At 50.8% G+C, this 16,574-nt stretch overlaps 1 protein-coding gene across 1 annotated transcript; it reads right to left on the minus strand.

The window, feature by feature from the left end:
* Positions 1–1,180: 1,180 nt before the first annotated feature.
* On the minus strand, positions 1,181–2,766 carry DMRTA2 (DMRT like family A2). The gene is made up of 2 exons (XM_054384424.1): positions 2,274–2,766; positions 1,181–2,058 (listed from the first exon to the last, which is right to left on the minus strand). The coding sequence occupies exons 1-2, from the start codon at positions 2,764–2,766 to the stop codon at positions 1,181–1,183; spliced, it is 1,371 nt and encodes a 456-aa protein (XP_054240399.1).
* Between the last annotated feature and the right edge of the window lie 13,808 nt (positions 2,767–16,574).

The following is a 16,574-nucleotide window of genomic DNA, read 5'->3' on the forward strand; positions in this document are numbered from 1 at the left end:
GCTTATCTCGGCACAGAAACCATGAAAACGTACATTCACATTTCAGACATGAGGGAAAAAAAAATACCTCTGTGCTGCTACACAACCCACAGCCAGCCAGGCAGGCATCTGCTTTAACTGCGCCTTTCTTCTCTGCGATAACGCCAGATTTCCTAAATATGAACAAAATAGTGAAATATCAAAGGAAAAAAAACCTGCATAAATCTACACCCCCAAATTTTTTTTTTTCTCGTGATGTAGATAGAAAAAAGACCAGAACCAGAAATAAACATATTTGACAATTTCAGTTGTTAAGGAAATTGCTCTGGTTTGTATGTTTCAATTTTATTTATAAATTTCCTGAAGAATATCTGTTTTGACCATGATAAAAATGTAGTAAACATGTTTGTGCTAATTACACAAACTCCTTGCAATATTGACCATACTTTTCAAATGGATTGCCCAAACACACTTCTACTGGCTCATAAAATACCATTTGCCATTTATAAGACCGATTTTTTTTAATAGAAAATAACATTTATTTCTATTAAATGGAAACACAGAATTACCTGTTAGAAACAGCAAGAAGTTTGCTACATTGGAACAAGAAAGCAATTTTCTTGCAGATCACAAATGAAGGAGGCTTATTAAACCGTCATACACCGTTGGAGCTGGGGTCCTACGGACAGTTACAAGTATACCTACTTTCCAGTGTTATATACAGATCAGAACATTGCTGGGGGTAGGAAGGAAAAGGCTTTCAGTTTGACAATGTTTCACCTATATGCCTCGTAAGTATTACAATGAGCTGTCTAACCTTTAGCTTAATGTTAATACCAAGTTCACCTACAAGTTACATTAATAACTTAGATTTCCATTTTATAACATTATACACTTGCTAGTATACATATATATATGTATGTGTGTGGGAAGGAGTGTGTGGGAGTGCGTGTGTGTGCACACACCCCACGACGCACCAAGGGTATCCATGCTTATGGCCATAAGCAACAAAGAGTGACTCATGTCTGGACAATGAAAAGTGCACCTTGATCACCGTTTTAACACACCTATATCTGTCCGCACCGGGCTCCACACGCAATCATCATCTGTACGGGGGAGAGGGGAGAGAAAGCACCCGTGTCCATCCACCCGTGCCTACCTAGCTACACCTACACAGATGAGCTTTAGGAAGCCACCCCCGCTATTGCTTCTCGGGGGTGTTGTTGACCATGGGCCCGTAGAGCCCGCCGGAGTAGACCTGCTCCTTGTGCACGGCAGAGCGGTCCCGCATGAGGTCGCTGAAGGCATAGTCCACGGGCGGCCGGAACCCCAGGGTAGGCATCAGCCCGGCCGTGGAATAGGGGGTCATGAAGGCCAGTCCCCGGCTGTGCGCCGAGTAGGCAAGGCGCAGGGGGTTGAGTCCCAGGTGGGTGCCCAGCGGGTAGGCGCCGGCCTCGGCCCCGAAGTGCGTGGCATTGGGCTGCAGCGGGGAGAAGGCAGAGCGGCTGCCCAGAGTGCCGATGGCGGGGGCCATGGCACCGGCTATCAAAGGCCGGTGATGGGCGGCGGTGGTGGCGGGGCTGGGTGGAAGACCTTGCAAGGCGCCGTCCCGAGCCCAGCCCTCCTCAGGGCCCTTCTCTGGGCCGCGGTTGTTGAGGATCTGCTCAATGGCCTGTACCACGTCCCCGCCGCAGCCCTGCAGCACCAGCTCCAGTACGCTTCGCTTGTGCGCCGGGAAGACGCGTGTCAGGATGTCGATGGGAGTCCGCTGCCGGCCGGCGGCCGAGGGCGACGGGTCCTGCTCGTCCTTGTCCACCTCCGAGCCCGAGTCCGAGCCCAGCGGGCTGATGGAACCCGGGCTCTCCTCCCCTTCCTTCGGGCCCTTGGAGACGGGCGAGCTGAGGAAAGACTCGCCGTCGCCGTTCTCCGAGCCCGAGCCATGGCGAGCTTCTGGGGAGGAGGTACCGGGCACAGACTCGCCGTCCGGGGAGAGAGGCTTCCCGCCCGCCTGCTGCGGGGTGACGGCGCGGCTCGGCAGCAGTGTCTTGGGGAACAACTCGAACTTCTGCATCTTGGACTCTGCGGGACGGAGAGGGAGGAGGCAAGAGCGTCAGTGCGGCTGCCCCGGGCGGTCCCGCGGAGCATCCCGGCTGTCAGCGGGGCCACCCCCGCCACTTCGCCAGGACACCCCGACTGTAGCTCCGCGCCATCCCCCTGCCCCGCCGCCTCTCCCGGTTTCTTTCCCCCCCCCCCCCCCCCCCCCCCCTCACCGCCAGCGCAGATCGTGGCCTTACCTGAGGCGCCGGCGCCTCCTTCGCTGCCTCCCCCACTGCAGACGGAGCCGAAGACCTCGTACGCGGGCCGGGGCGGGATGATGCCGTTAGCGGCCGCCAGGGCCAGCCCCTCGGCCGTGCCGTAGAGCAGCTGGAGCTCGCGGGCCTCGTTCTCCTCCTGGGCCTGCTGGCGGCGCAGCGCCACCTGTGCCGCCATGACGCGTTGCCGCTCGGCGATCAGGGTGCACTTGGCGCACATGCAATCCTTCCAGCGGCAGTACCGCTTGTGGCCCTTCAGCGCCGACACCACGCCGTGGTTGCGGCAACGGGCGCACTTAGGCGTCCGAGGGTACTTCTCGGCCGCCCGCAGCAAGAGCGGCGGTGCCCGCAGCAAGCTCCCGGCGACGCTCACCGGCAACGTAGCTGCTGCTGCCGCAGCCGCAGCCGCCACCGAGCTGGGGGGTACCGGGGGCGGAGCGGAGGGCACACTGGGTAGCTCAGACCGCAGCTCCATCCTAGCAAGCCAGTCCCGAAAGAGCGAGCTTCCCTCCCTGGCCTCCCCAAAAGCAACGCGGGGCGGGGAAGCCCCCGAGATGCACCCGCGCCCGGACACGGAGAAGCTCCCGGAGCCTTCAGGGGCGATCACGAGTCGCGTGCGGTCATGCAAACCCCAGCACCTAGTCCCTCGCCTTGCTCACCGCCCCTGTCCCACGGCACACAGCTCTGGGGTTCAGGTGAGGTGGAGGTTGACAGGATCCTTTTTGTGCTCTCCTCCCCTCTGCGCCCGAAAAGAGAGTCTAAACTAAGAAAATCCAAGAGAACTTAGATCTCTCTCGCCTCCTCGCTCTCCACGCTTATCTAGCAGGGTAACACCAAGTCCATCGCGCCGGGCTTACAGCCGAGCTCTGCTGTCCGCGCTTGTGGGATCGCCACTCCCCACGGCGACCACCTGGAAACCCGAGCTGCTCCCTAACCTCAGATCCCCCTTCCCTCTTTAACTACGGCCGCAGATTAAAAGTGTCCCTTCGAAAGAGCAATCCGGCACCTTCAACGACAGGATTCCTCGCCAGAAGTCGCCGAGGCTAAAATCCAGGGGAGAATTAAACAAATCAAAATTAAAAAAAAAAAAAACAAAACACTCAAAACCAAACAAACAAACACCAAACCCACCCCGCTTCCCGAGCAGCAGGACCGCAGCCGGGCGGAGCGGGCCAAGGGAAACTCCCGGCCCAGCTGGGCTCACCCGCCGCGGCGAGCCGACTTTGGAGCAGTCGGAGCAGGCAGAAGCTGACGGAGCCGGCGCACCGGAGCAGGGCCGAAGCGGAGCAGAGCAGCTCCGGAGAAGGGCAGGGCCCCCGCGCCCCCCGGGACACGCCGCCGCCCCGCGTCGCCTGGCGCGTGCGGCCCACCTCGCGGCCGGAGCTGCAGGTAGAGCGCGCTGGCCGCCGTGCCGCGCGCCACCACTCGCGCTATTGTTGCGCCCCGCGTTGCCATTAGGCAACATTTGACAACAATGTGGCGCCTGCTATTGGCCAGGGGCGGGAAGCGCCGCTCTGATTGGCCGCACGCGGGTCCGTCGCGTCCGCCCGGCGGCTGCCCGCGCGCGCCCGCGGACAGCCGGGAGTGTCCATGGAAGGGAGGGGGGGGAGAACCGGCGGAAGAGTGGCGCGAGCGGCGTCCGCGCGTGGGCGTGGGCTCGGGCCGCGTGGGCGTGGGTGCACAACGCGGCCCGGTTACTTGCTTACTCAGAGCGCAGCTTCTCTGACCTGATCCGCTGGAAACGGCACACGCCTGGACAGTTGTTCGGGGTTTTTGCCTGGGTGTCACTTGTCAGAAGGGAGGGGGGAAGGTACTGCGGAAAGTGACAGTTCATGTCTGCCCCCTCCCCTGGCAGATTTTGTTTTCTAATTGTGCGTAACCATGTCTCTATCTTTCCCTTACCTTCTCCTTCTTCCTTCCATTTTCCTTTCTTCCTCCCCTTTTCCTCCTTTCCTTCCTTCCTCCCCTTTTTCTTCCATTTTCCTTTCTTCCTCCCCTTTTCCTTCCTTTCTCCCCTTTTCTTTCCTTCCTTTCCCTTCCTTCCCTTCCTTCCCCTTCTTTATTCCCTTCCTTCCCTTCCTTCCCTTCCTTTGCTTCCTTTGCTTCCTTCGCTTTCTTCCCTCTCTTCCTTTCCTTCCCTTCCTTCTTTCATTCCACAGCCGCAGGTGAATCCCGCAGGCGCTTCCGCAGCAGGACAAGCCCCAGGTCAGTACGATTTCCCGTCCCTTCGCTGCGCTGTAACCGGGGGAGTCCTGCCTTCCCGTCGCTCCCCAGAAAGTGGAGTTGGCTCTTCCTCCTGACAGCTGACTGCATATTCAACAGGCGCCTTCCCCGCGGGGACAATAAACCCAAGGGGCTGATTTTTGAGGAGGCGGCTGTCGGGCTGATAACTGTATATTAACCCTGAAGCTTTTGTTTTAGCATTAACCGCCCGTGTTTGACGTGACCTTCGCCGGTAAAGGGGAAGAGGTAGCATTTTAGCAGCCTTGGTGGGAATTAACGCTGATTCATTTCCGCAGGGCTATCCTCTCTCTTTCCGGCAAGGGATCTTCCATCCTCTCTGGCACTTTTCAAAGTTCTATTACATGTGTCCGTAAATCCTTTCCCGTCTGCCAGTACTCGCTGCGGCCCTCCCACCGCCTCAGCATCCCCACCGGCGCGGCACCCGCTGAGGTACCCTCCCGGGCAGGTTTCCTTCAGGCAAGCCGCCTGTCTCCGCCGCACTCGGACACCTGAGCCAGGAGGAGAGGAAGTCCCGGCTACGCTCTAAATGTGCCAGACCTGCCCGCCGCTCCCTCCGCGACCGCGATGTGCCGCGCAAGGCCCCGGGGCAGCCCCGCCGCAGGGCAAGCAGCGCCCACCGATGCTCCACTGCCCCTTCCTTTCTGTCACACTACGCAAGAAGCACAACTGCAGTGCAGCAGAGCACTCAAACTTTTCAATATTGTTACATAGTTCTTTTTTCTTTCTTTCTTTTTTTTTTTTATTAAGAATTGAACTCCCATCCGACTTTCTGTGTGTGCAGCTGCCGCCCACTACTCGTGAGTTAGGTGTTACAACACCTTTACTTGATACGGCCGCCAAGTCAAAATATCCGATTTAATTTTATTTGCAACCACTAATTTTACTCTCCGGAGAGAATTACTCAGATCATCTGATTTAATTTGGAATTCCTAGAACTCCATCAGACTGAATGAGAAACATTTAAATCATTGCTTTATGTTTTCTTACAAAGGAGAAAATGTTCTCCCTTCTTCCTGGCAATTTTGTTTGGCGTTGTGGTGTTTGGGTTTTATTGTTGTTGTATTGCTGTTTTTTTTCCTTTCAAATATCTTCCCCTTTCCCCCCGAGGCAGTTTGCCATCGCCAACAGCGCAGGACACGGGCTACACTGATCTCCCGGGTTCCCTTTTCTTTCAGCTTTAATTTAAATTAAAGGGCTAGGTTATTCTTTCCGTTTATGGCGGATTTAAGCGATCTATTTTGGAAGTAGCCGTGGCAAAAAAAAAGGCAGTTAACCAGCAAACCAAACCAAACCCCCCCCACACACACAAACCCCTCCAAAATAGCCACAAAAAAAAAAAAAAGATAAAACGAAAAAGAAACAAAACCAAATTAAAAAAAACAAATAAATAAATAAAACAGAACAAAACTTCAAACACAAAACCAAACAAGGCCCCAACCACGCACAGAAAAAAAGCCAGCTCTAGTGAAATGCAGTGATTTCTGCTCAGAGCCTCACGCCGTTAGTAACATTGCAGATGGCAGTGTATACGTTTGAATGCACAGTGTATAGCATCTCTATATCAAGGCGTTACACACAGATTCCACAGGCCCATTCAGCACGTCCCCCCATTGACTATATAGGCAGAGTTAGGACACGATATCCTTGCGTTGTGCACAAGAAACACCCAGTGCCTGTTTCTGATGCTTATCCGAAGTCAGCACTACAGACACTCCTCCATCCAAAACACTTTACAGTATATCGCTTTCATGTATTACACTCAATATCAATCCAACATCGAAATAGTTGAGTTTGAGTTAAAAAATAACAAAATTGTTATTGCAAGACTATGTAATGCAGCCCAAGGCACCAGCAAATCCCGGGGACATTTGTTAAAAGCTTCCTCAGTATACCAGAAGCGTCTAACGGTTTCCAACCCTCTGCTTCTTCCTCACCACCCTGGTAAAAGCCAGCACAGCCCGCTGCCCCGCCGCTCCCGGGAAGCGTCGCTTTCCACCGGGGTCACTCCAGACGCTGGAGCCGAGGCCTCCTCTCCGAACTCGGCACACTCCGCCGGGCTAACAGAAACTGCTCTTTCCTCTTTCCAGCGCTGGTCGCTGAAAGGGGCACTTTCAAACGAGATCCCACTATTTTGTCGTTGTTTTGTTTGTTTGTTTGTTTTCTTACAAAGTGCCTTTAGGAGAGGAGAATATCGGAGTCCGGAGTCTCGCTTTCACTGGTTTAATATTTTAATAATAATTAATCCCCTGTCCTTATTTCTTTGAGAAGCCTGCAATGCGAACCCAGACAAACAGCGCGCATATTTCCAAGGTTTTATTCAAACAAACACAACTTGGCTGCGAGTTAGCCCCGACCAGCAAAGCCGCGGCCAGGGTTTGCCGCGGGGTTCTGGCTTTCTCCAGCTTTGCCCCGGCCTGCCAGAGCCCCGCGTGTGTGTGATCGTGTACGGGATACGCTGAGGGGTTGCTGTTGCTGTGTCCCCCTCCTCTTCCCCCCCCCCCCCCCCCCCTCGCCTGCTGTAATTCATTTCTGTTTGACGAGGCATAATAAAATCTTCATGTACATCCCTGTTCTTGTGTCTTTCTTGGAGGGGGTGTGTGTTTATTTTAGGAATCCATAGAGCAGTCGTGCTCCCACTGCGGGGGCGGGTGTGCTGGGGAACCGGAGCGGGACGCCGCGAGGTTACGAGGAAAGAAAAATTAATTCCTCCAGACCCAGAAGGGCAACTTTAAAGCCTACGAGACTTGACTCGCTCCCAGCTTGGGTCTGGGAGCTCCTTTCGCCCCAGTCAAAGCCTCGAGAAGAGCTGGGAGGTGTACCCAGCTCCTGGTTTCCCCCTTACAAAAACTGGCCGGGCCTTGAGAAACAGGCCAGCCTTAGAACGTAGCGCCTGGGCCAGCTCCAAGATCCAGGGTGAGCGAGTACCCCCCGCCCCGCCCAGGACAACGGCCCTGTCAGGGCCGGGCTGCCTGCCTCGCGAAGACCCCTGGGGTTGGAGCCAGAGATTACGGGGCCACAGCGTCGCCCCAGAAAACCTGTGCCCTCCAGACGCGTGAAAAGCAACGTTACTTCGTTGCAAAAAAAAAAAAAAACAAAACACAAAAAATCAAAACCACCAAAACCCCCACAAAAACATATAACAAAACAACAACAACAACCAAAAAAACCCCACAAAACCCCCGCGTTTGGTGGAGTGATGCCCAAGTTGCTGGTTAATTTTCCCCGCTATCAGTTTGGCTCTGGCAGCCTCCAGAAACGCACGAAGTCGGCGCCTGCGACTCAGTGTTCGCAGCTGGCTCAGCTCGGTAAAACACCGGGGTGGGGTGGGGGGTGTTACATTCGTTTTTAAGAAAAATAGATCTTCCCAATGTTTATTTCTCTCCTCATTCCCACTTATTCGCCTAAAGGCTTCCTATGTATCACTGTTCCCGTGCAAAAGTTTGAGGGGCCTGCATGCAGCGGTGCGGCTGCATCTTCCCCCAATTACAGTAGTAAAATCTTAATTAAAAAGAGTCCGTCTATTGGCTGCCGTACAGGGAAGGCACAGACACGCACTCCCGGAGGCAGCGCAGTGCCCGGACGCATCCCAGAGAAATATAGTTCTTGATTAGTGTATTTTCATCTCGTTCTTAGCGGAAGACAGTTTGTAAGTACCTGCTAATGTTAGTGCTCTTTAAGGTTTCAATTGTTCTAGGGGGTTTGCCATTGACTTTTTCATTATTTACCTACTGAATCAAAGTAAGCAAATGCCATCTGTTTCCCTGCTGCTATCATCTTCACTTTTAATTATCCGCCCAGCAGCCTAATAGAGATGATATTAAACTAAATCTTTTTGACATTAAAAGTAATTATCCCCAAACCAATATTACAAGAATGAAAATTACCATCCCTCCCCCCCCCCCTAAAGAAAAAAGCACATTCCTCCCAGTCCAGGCAACCTCTTTAGCTTCTAGAACGGGGAAAGACAGACGGAGCTCCCGTTAGTCCAGACTTCTCAAGTATTTGAAACATTATTAACTCCATTTCCCTGTTCCCAGTGGGGGCAGGGAAAAAAAAAAAAAAACAAAAACAAAACAACAAAACACATCAGAAAAGACATGGGGAGAGAGAGATTTGTGGAGGGAAATGAGGGAGAATCGGGACTCCACATATTTCTGCGTGGGCTCCTCCCCATCCCGCAGCACGGCGGCTGCATGGCGGGACCGAGGCTGGCTGACCGCACCGGGCCAGGCACAGGTCCCAGCACTGGGCTTTTAGAAAACAGCGTATCACAGATACACACATCTGCAGTCTCTCTTTGCACCATCCAACGGCTCTGGTCCTGTGCAACGCGTTGGCGTTGAGGGGACGATCATTACAGATACATTAGAAGGAGGTTCGCAATTAAGGGGAGGACTGGGGCTCCTCTAACAGATGGTCTGTTACTGAATTACCTCTACGGAGTCATTTCACTTATACTCAAACTTCTCCGCCATTTCTCCTCCGATTCACTTTAATACGAGCCTGAGAGCGTCCCCCATTTCCTTTAATATGTGCTAAACTGAGCTAATTTTAATTGCATGTTTCAACTTTGCTAATTAAATAGAGTGGTCTAATTAAAAGTGACTAGGGAACAGTTTTAATTCAAACCTCTACTTTTTTAACAATCCATTATGCAACAAATCCAGGGTAAGCCCTCCCTTTAAAAAAGCTACAGATGATTGAGTTTTTACACCTTTTTACACGCTCACAATGGGGAGACTTGACCCAACATATGTAGCGGCGGGGCCTGGCCCCCCCGACTCCCCGGTGGGGTATTGGAAACGGGCTGTCTCGCTGCTGTTGCCCTGCCTGAGCGCTGCTGGACCCGGTTGCCTCCCGGGGCCTCCCCGCTGGAAGTGCTGAGACTATTAGCCCAGCAGAGGTTAGAGTAGCACATCCCCAAGACAGCAGCCCAGGATTTGGGAAAATCGGACTCTTTACACGCTTCATCTCTTCACCAAGTGCTCATTAGGTTGTTAACCTCTGGTTCACATGAAAGGGGCATGTGATGAATCCCCTCCCGAACAAATGGGCGCATCCCCCTTCAGGCACTGAACAAAGCCCTTAAAATAACTGCACAAGAAAGCCTTTAGTTGTTACTCTAAAATTTCTTTTCTCTGAGAGCTTGTGCCCATCCACACACACGCACACAGATACACAGAACGAGAGAAAAAAAGCGCACACACGCAAAAAAATCATTCTTCTCTCCCTTCGTGTGCTTGAGCTAAGAAATAAATATTCATGTTCTGTCCCTGGGCCTTTGGCGCTGGCTGATGTCCCCCGGGTCTAGCAGAGACTCGGGATGGGGCTTCCCAAACCTTAATCTTTATGGGAGCGGGCGGGAGGAGGCAGATTCTCCCTGTGGAGGGGGAAAGCCAGGCACCCTAGGCCGAGGGGGGTGCTGATGCTGATCCTTCCCCGATGTTCACCCCTTCTCCCACCCCCCCCTCCCAAAGACAAGTTAACTGGATTCACCGAGAAGGGGGCGTGCAGGAATTCCTCTTCCCCACAGGGGGACACCAGCGCGAGAGAAGCCCGCCGCCGCTCCGGCCCCAGGGCGAGGCCGCCCGGAGCCGCTGCCCCGCTCTCGGCTGGAAGTGGCGCGGCGGAGCGGGACGTCTCCCTCGGCAAAACGGCTCACCTTGGAAGGCAGTGCTGCTGAGCTCTGCCCTGTACAGGGAGCTTACTGCTAATTGAGGAATGGCCGGGAGAGCACAGCCCCGCTCCCGCATTCCCACAGGTCTTGTATGGATTTTAGGCTCTTTAAGACCTTTTCTCTCTCTCTCTCCCTTCTTCTCCCTCTCCTTTTTTATTTTCCAGCCCCTCGGGCATGGATTAAAGTGACAGACAATTTTCCCTTCGCACCTTATTGATGGTTAAATGCACTTTGAGATAATGCGCGGAGGGCGGGAGCGGTGGGGGTGGGGAGGTGGTGGTTCCTGAGAGCATGGAGCCGTCGAGAGCGCTGCAAACCTCCACGGGTCGGTGGAGCGGGCCCCAGGCACAGGCTGCCTCCGTCCGCTACCCACCACCGGGCAGGTGGCTGTGGGGCAGCCAAGGCTCTGCGGGGAGCCCGCGTGTCAGCGAGGCTTTCCGTGGCACGGCAAAACACGCGTGTGCCGCAGCCTCTTCTACAGCCGTTGGCCTGCGGCGTGGAAGCACATGCACACACACGCAGGTAAAGAGAAGGCAGCAGTTCAGAGGCAGAATGACTCAGGAAATCTCCGCTCTGCTAATTTACTATAGGGCGCTCTGAGAGGTTCATTAAAAAGGCTCTTGTCAGCTCCCTAACGATCCGAGAGCTTTGTAATTATATTTTATATTCCCCTACCCGTCTCCTAACTTCAAACACATGGTAAAAAGGATTTGCTGTTTTGTTTCAGGTAAAACCTAATAATTAAAATTCAGACCCCGTCCCATGCATCTGCTTCGCCTTTGCCAAATGAATTGAACGGAGAGAGAAAAGCGATTTCATTGAGATCACAGATGGGGTGCAGGTTTTTGGAAGAAATTTGAGAAACACCATTGTCCGGAATCAAAACTCTATGTCTTGCCCCACAAAGGGGGCTGCTTTAAGCCCCTCAACTTCTATGGGGCTTGTTTTTTAAACTTTAAGTGTTCCGCACAATAAGCTGCCACCAAAATGTCACAACCACTCTGATTCCAAGTGTGTCTCGCTGCAAAGGGTGCAGAAAAATGAAGGGAGCAAAGGGAAGGAGTGTAATTAAAAACCCTCGAGTTCCCTCCTGCCTGCTGGGGCACGGCAGCCCGATCGGGGCGGGGGCGGCCAGGGATGTGCCCCCGCCCGTTGCAGCGGGACAGGCATCCCGAGGTGCAGAGCAGCTCCCCTTCTGCGCGGCTCTCGCATCTGCCCTGCCCCGGCCCGACTCAGCACATCGGAGCGCTTCCATATTTTGGAGGCTAAATTGTTTCATTAGCCGAAAGCAGAAGATTAAGCCTTTTATTTTTATTCATGATCGTGACAGCCCCAGTCGGATTTGTCAGAGGATTCCCCCCTCCTCCATGTTTGTTGCCCTAGGAGCTCAGGAGCTTAACAATCCTGACGGAATGCGATAGATAAATACAACCTATGTCGTCAAAGAAACATATTGAGAGTGTTTGCGGAGGGAAGGGAGAAGAGAGCCACTTTAACAGCATCATCAAACCCCACAAGCATTAAAGCAAAAAAAAAAAATTAAAAAGTCTTGTATTCTTTTCACAGTTAACATGCGCTATTTAATGGGGCCCTTGCGCAAACACAGACTTCTCTTAAGTTAATGACGGACCATCCACAATCTACCACAGCAGTGTTCAGCCCTGTGCCGCGCCGCTTGCCATCAGCCCTGCGGGACCGGGCAGCCCTGGGGCAATATCAGGGCTTTCGAAGGCTCCATGGAGCGGTGTTGGATTTTATTTTCCCGGTAATTCCAATATTTTTCGCTCGCGACCTCTCGCCGGCCTCAGCGGGCCCCTCTCTGCCCACGCCCGTGAGGAAGGGCACATGCCAGCCCCACGCTCGCCAAAGGCACAGGAACGAAAGGCCAGCTGAGGTCCCTCTTCCCCTCTCCGATCCTTTTATTAATTTTCACCATTTTTTTTTTTTTTGTCGGGGGTGAATGAGCACTTTTTGCCGCGGCTGTGAGGAGCTAGCTCGGAGCTGACAGCGGAGCCCGGGCGGCCGCGGACGCTCTGCGCCGCGCGGGAAAGACAGGGAACCCCGGGGGTGCGGTTTCACACCTTCGCCCCGGCTGTGCGCTCCCCCGGCAGGCCCCATCCAGGCGCTCCCGGCCGTTGGCCAGGCTGCTCGCTGCTCGGCTTCGCTCCTGCTCTCCCGCTGCTCCGCCCCTGCGAGCCGCGTTAGCTTTCCCGCCCGCCTGCTGTCGCCGCTCCGATGCTCAGTGGGGAATTTTCCGACGACGGCTTCTCCCCACCCCAGGAGGGACTGAGGGGCGGCTGGGCTGCGAACGACGCCCACGCGTGCGTGGGAGGTGCTTTCTCTTCCCGCCCTGTTCTTTCGCGATGACATTTTCACCGAGGAGCCCTCCAGCCCCGAGGTGCGAAGGCGCGGTTTGTCGTGATGCCTCCGGTTCCGGGCCTGTCACCACGCCCTGATCGCGGCCTATGGCGGGAAGTCATGGGTGTCCCACTGCCAAAGGGGCACATCCTTGGGGAGATGCGGGCCATGAGAGGGCCCAGCCGCGGGGCATCAGGAGGGGGCCTTCGCCGTGGCCTCCGTTTCTTCTACACTGCGGCCGCCAACAGAAGCCTCGGAGCGGGCCCGTCCCTGAGGTGGCAAACCCCGCCTGAGCGGCCGGACAGTATGGCTGGCGGGCGGCCAACAGGAGCGAGGCATGCCACCCGAAGGGCATCGCTGCTCAAGGGAGGCCCGTTCTGCTCGGCCCACTGCCGCTTTCCCACATCACTGCCCCGCGGGAGGGGCTACTCACACCTACTGGCGGCGGGAAGGCCTCCACGGCGGCTCCTGGAACCGTCAGCCTCTTCCTCCAGCTCTGATGGCTTACGAGGTACTCCCCTCTCCTCAGGGTATCTCTGTTCCTCAACGGACCCTGGAAGTTAAGTGGGCCCCAGCCGGGTAGCGAGGCTGAAGCAGGCTTCGGGTCCTTCTGCTGCAGCCTGCAACCAGCGCTTTTAGGTAACTCCTGCAACAGCAGCCAGGAAATGTGCACCGAAATCCAGAGAAGAGAAAATCCTGACTCTGTTGTGAAGCAGACTCCCAGTTGTGAGCATTTTGGGAGAAGTGATCGTGAAGGTGCAATGGTAAAGGGAAAGGGCTTGCTGGCCGTGTCACATAGTTCCTGCTAGCAGCAGCTGGAGCTTGAGAGAGCAGCCGCCATGCAGCTGGGCTCTGCAGGTTAGGAACAACGGGAAAGGTGTTAGTTAAAAAGGGTTAAACCCATGGGGTGCGAAGACAGAGTGGTTAGTTTTCAGGTACAAGTCCTGCTCTTCCAAGAAACACGATACTACCTAACCATTACTCAAAAAAGGTTAAACGTAGGGGACATAGCACAGTATTATTACCACAGGGCAGAAAAAGGTGAAGTGGAAGAAGCTTTGCAAATTTTTTTCCATTATTTTTTTCTGAAGGAAAAACTGCTTTCAGCTTTCCCTTTCAGCTCTAGAGGTTTTCATTACTTCAGACAAGACAAACTCGTTGCCAAGAAATCCTCCATCAAGACAAGACTAATATTTTTTGGTTGTTATTGCTGCAGTAGTTTGTTTTTTGTTGTTGGTTTTTTTTTTTCCCTTCCCCAGGGACAGCATGATTAGAATTTATCACTCAATATGAGACTAATGGTTTAGTATATTTTTCTTATGTAATTCCAAGCCTGGATGAAAGTTTAAGAACAGAGCCTCTTCTTTTAATTATTAGTAATTTTTTTTCCCTACCTTGTAAAATCACTTGTTTCCTCTTTAGGTGGGAGGAGGCAACGTTTTCTTCAGAGCTTAAGCAAAAATGTATATTATTACCTTGTAGAGAGTATAAAAAGTGTTCCATCTTGTTCTGAGCTTAAAAATCATATGAGCCTTCAGTACTCTATTATTAATTATTAGCCCTTTTTTCTAGTGGCTTATAAATAACTTCAAATTAATTTTCCTGTTCGAGGTAAGTGGATTGCCTGTAATTAAATATATCTGTGATTGTAGTAATCAAAAGATGATTTTTTTTCCTTTTTGTTTTTAAAATCCACATTACATTTTGAGGACAAACAATTCCACTTTCTCTTGGAAGATAAATTCCTTGCTGTAAGGCTTTCATAAATAAGTAATTATACATTAAAAAATTACTATTTTTATAATGTTTTTAAATGAATGGGAATAACCATTTATTGGAAGCAAGAATCCATTAGAAGCTGGAATTTTAAATCAAAGATCAAACCTAAGTTAATATTTCTGTAACAACATGGTATTTAACAGCTTGTTTGACAGTAGAATTTCCGTTGTGCTTCTTTCCTACTACTCTGCTTTGGCTGCTCTTCGTTTATGAGCTTGATTCTTACCCTGCTGTGACCAGCTCCTTTTTACCAACCCAGGAGTGCATAACTGCTATAAAGTTAGTTTAATTGGTCTCCTAAGGATTCAGTCTGCTTATGGGAAATTATTTTACTACAGGCTGGTATAAAGGCAACATGGTGACTAATACTGTTGCCTCTTTCAGCACGGAGAGTGTGACCTGAGTGCAGTGAGATCAGCTGTGCTGTGCCATTTCTTTTCCTGCCAGTATTTTTTTTTCATTCAGTGAATTTTCAAGCAGGCACCAAACAGCCACTGGATTGTGGAATCCACTATTGTTAATCCAACTTTTCTTTGCTTAATTATTTCTGCTATTAGCAGCTCTTTTGTTCCAATAAAAAGTAGAGTTACCAGATAACCACTTTGATTGGAGAACTCTGGTCATTTCACAAGGAACTGGTTTGATTCCAGAAGCAGACTATGGTGGCAGGTGGATAAATGCTAATAAAACTAGGAGGGTGTTTGTAAAGCAAAATTAAGAATTCTCAAATGGTTAACTTCTCAGAATATGTATTCTGTTGAATCTAGTGGGTTTAATTGATAAGAAATGCTGTTCATGCAGAGTGATTGTGTGTTGACAAGAAGGCAAATGTAACAGTAAATCTTATCTGAAGGAAAAAAAGACACTTGAAAGCATCTAAAATACAGGGGATAATGAAAGAATGCTGTAGCTGCCAAAATATAATTGTCAAAGAACTAAACTACACATTTACCTTGAAATTGCTCATGAAGTGAAAGGAATGGTTGGTATCTGCTAAGGCTTCCCAAAAATGTTTTTTTTTAATCTACTAAGACTTCCCAGTTGAGAAAAGATTGGTAAACCAACAGTTAAAATGGACTGAACACACTTCACAAGGAATTGTAATCTTGAAAGCATCGGGTTTTTTTGTTGTTTTGTTGGAGGAAACTTCAACAGTCACCCATGTCTTACTTACCTTCATCTAAACCTTGGAAAGTAGAAGTATTTTTCAGCAACAGAGCATTCTCTGCAGTTTGCAGGTTATTCTTAAGCTCTATTAAAAAAAAAAACCACTTAGATTTTTTTTTAATTAGATCAAAAAATAATTTATTAAGTTCCTCTGTAAGTTTATAATTGCCACTGAAAAAAAAAATCCCATCTTTCCAAATTCCACCACATTTTGGAAATGCTTGTTTTTCCTTACACAAAGGATTCATCAGGGCACATAAAACAGGCAAACAGAGCAAGACAAAATGAATAATGTTTCTACATACACAGTAGAAGAATTGTAAAACTCCCACAATGGCTGAAACAAAATGGGAGGTCTCAAATGACAACAAATTAGGTTTATCAGGAAGTTTAGAAAAGGCAAGACCATGTAGTTACAGGGTATAAAATACCTTCATCAATTATAGTAACTTAAGCTAACGGAGCCTGTGACAAGTTAAATAAAGCATAGAGGCAAATAAAATGATAGGAAAAACACTGAAAAGTAAATTAGAACATCCTCATATTCACTGTTTTACTAAAACCCAAACAAAACCCTACCCAAAACAAAACAAAAAACCAAACCCAAACAAAAATCCAAACCCAAAACAACCAACCAACCCAAGCAAACAAAAAAGAACCCCCCAAAACTCAAACAAATCACTGGAGTAGAATTTATCTTTAAGAAGAGAACTGCATAAAGATGATAATAAAGAGAAATTAAGTCACAGGTAAAAGACTAAGATAGTAATCAAAACTCTTTGAAGACACTGTCTTAGATCCTTTGAGTACTCACATATATAGCTCACTTAAACTCCAGAAGGGCCACCAGAAACACCTGAGCTGTGCGAGCCAGCACATTAAAGGATGCCATCGAAAGATGAACTCAGATGAAGGGAACAGAAAAGAACATGACTGTGGAAAGTTAACTTTTGGAAGACAAAACCTCAACAATTAAACAACTGACACAGATCTCGAGGAACAATTACCAAACGTCATTAATTACCAAAGATCATTGAAAATGTCAGAAACAGGAAGCC

Source organism: Indicator indicator, chromosome 10, assembly GCF_027791375.1.
Source record: "Indicator indicator isolate 239-I01 chromosome 10, UM_Iind_1.1, whole genome shotgun sequence".
Classification (NCBI taxonomy): domain Eukaryota; kingdom Metazoa; phylum Chordata; class Aves; order Piciformes; family Indicatoridae; genus Indicator; species Indicator indicator.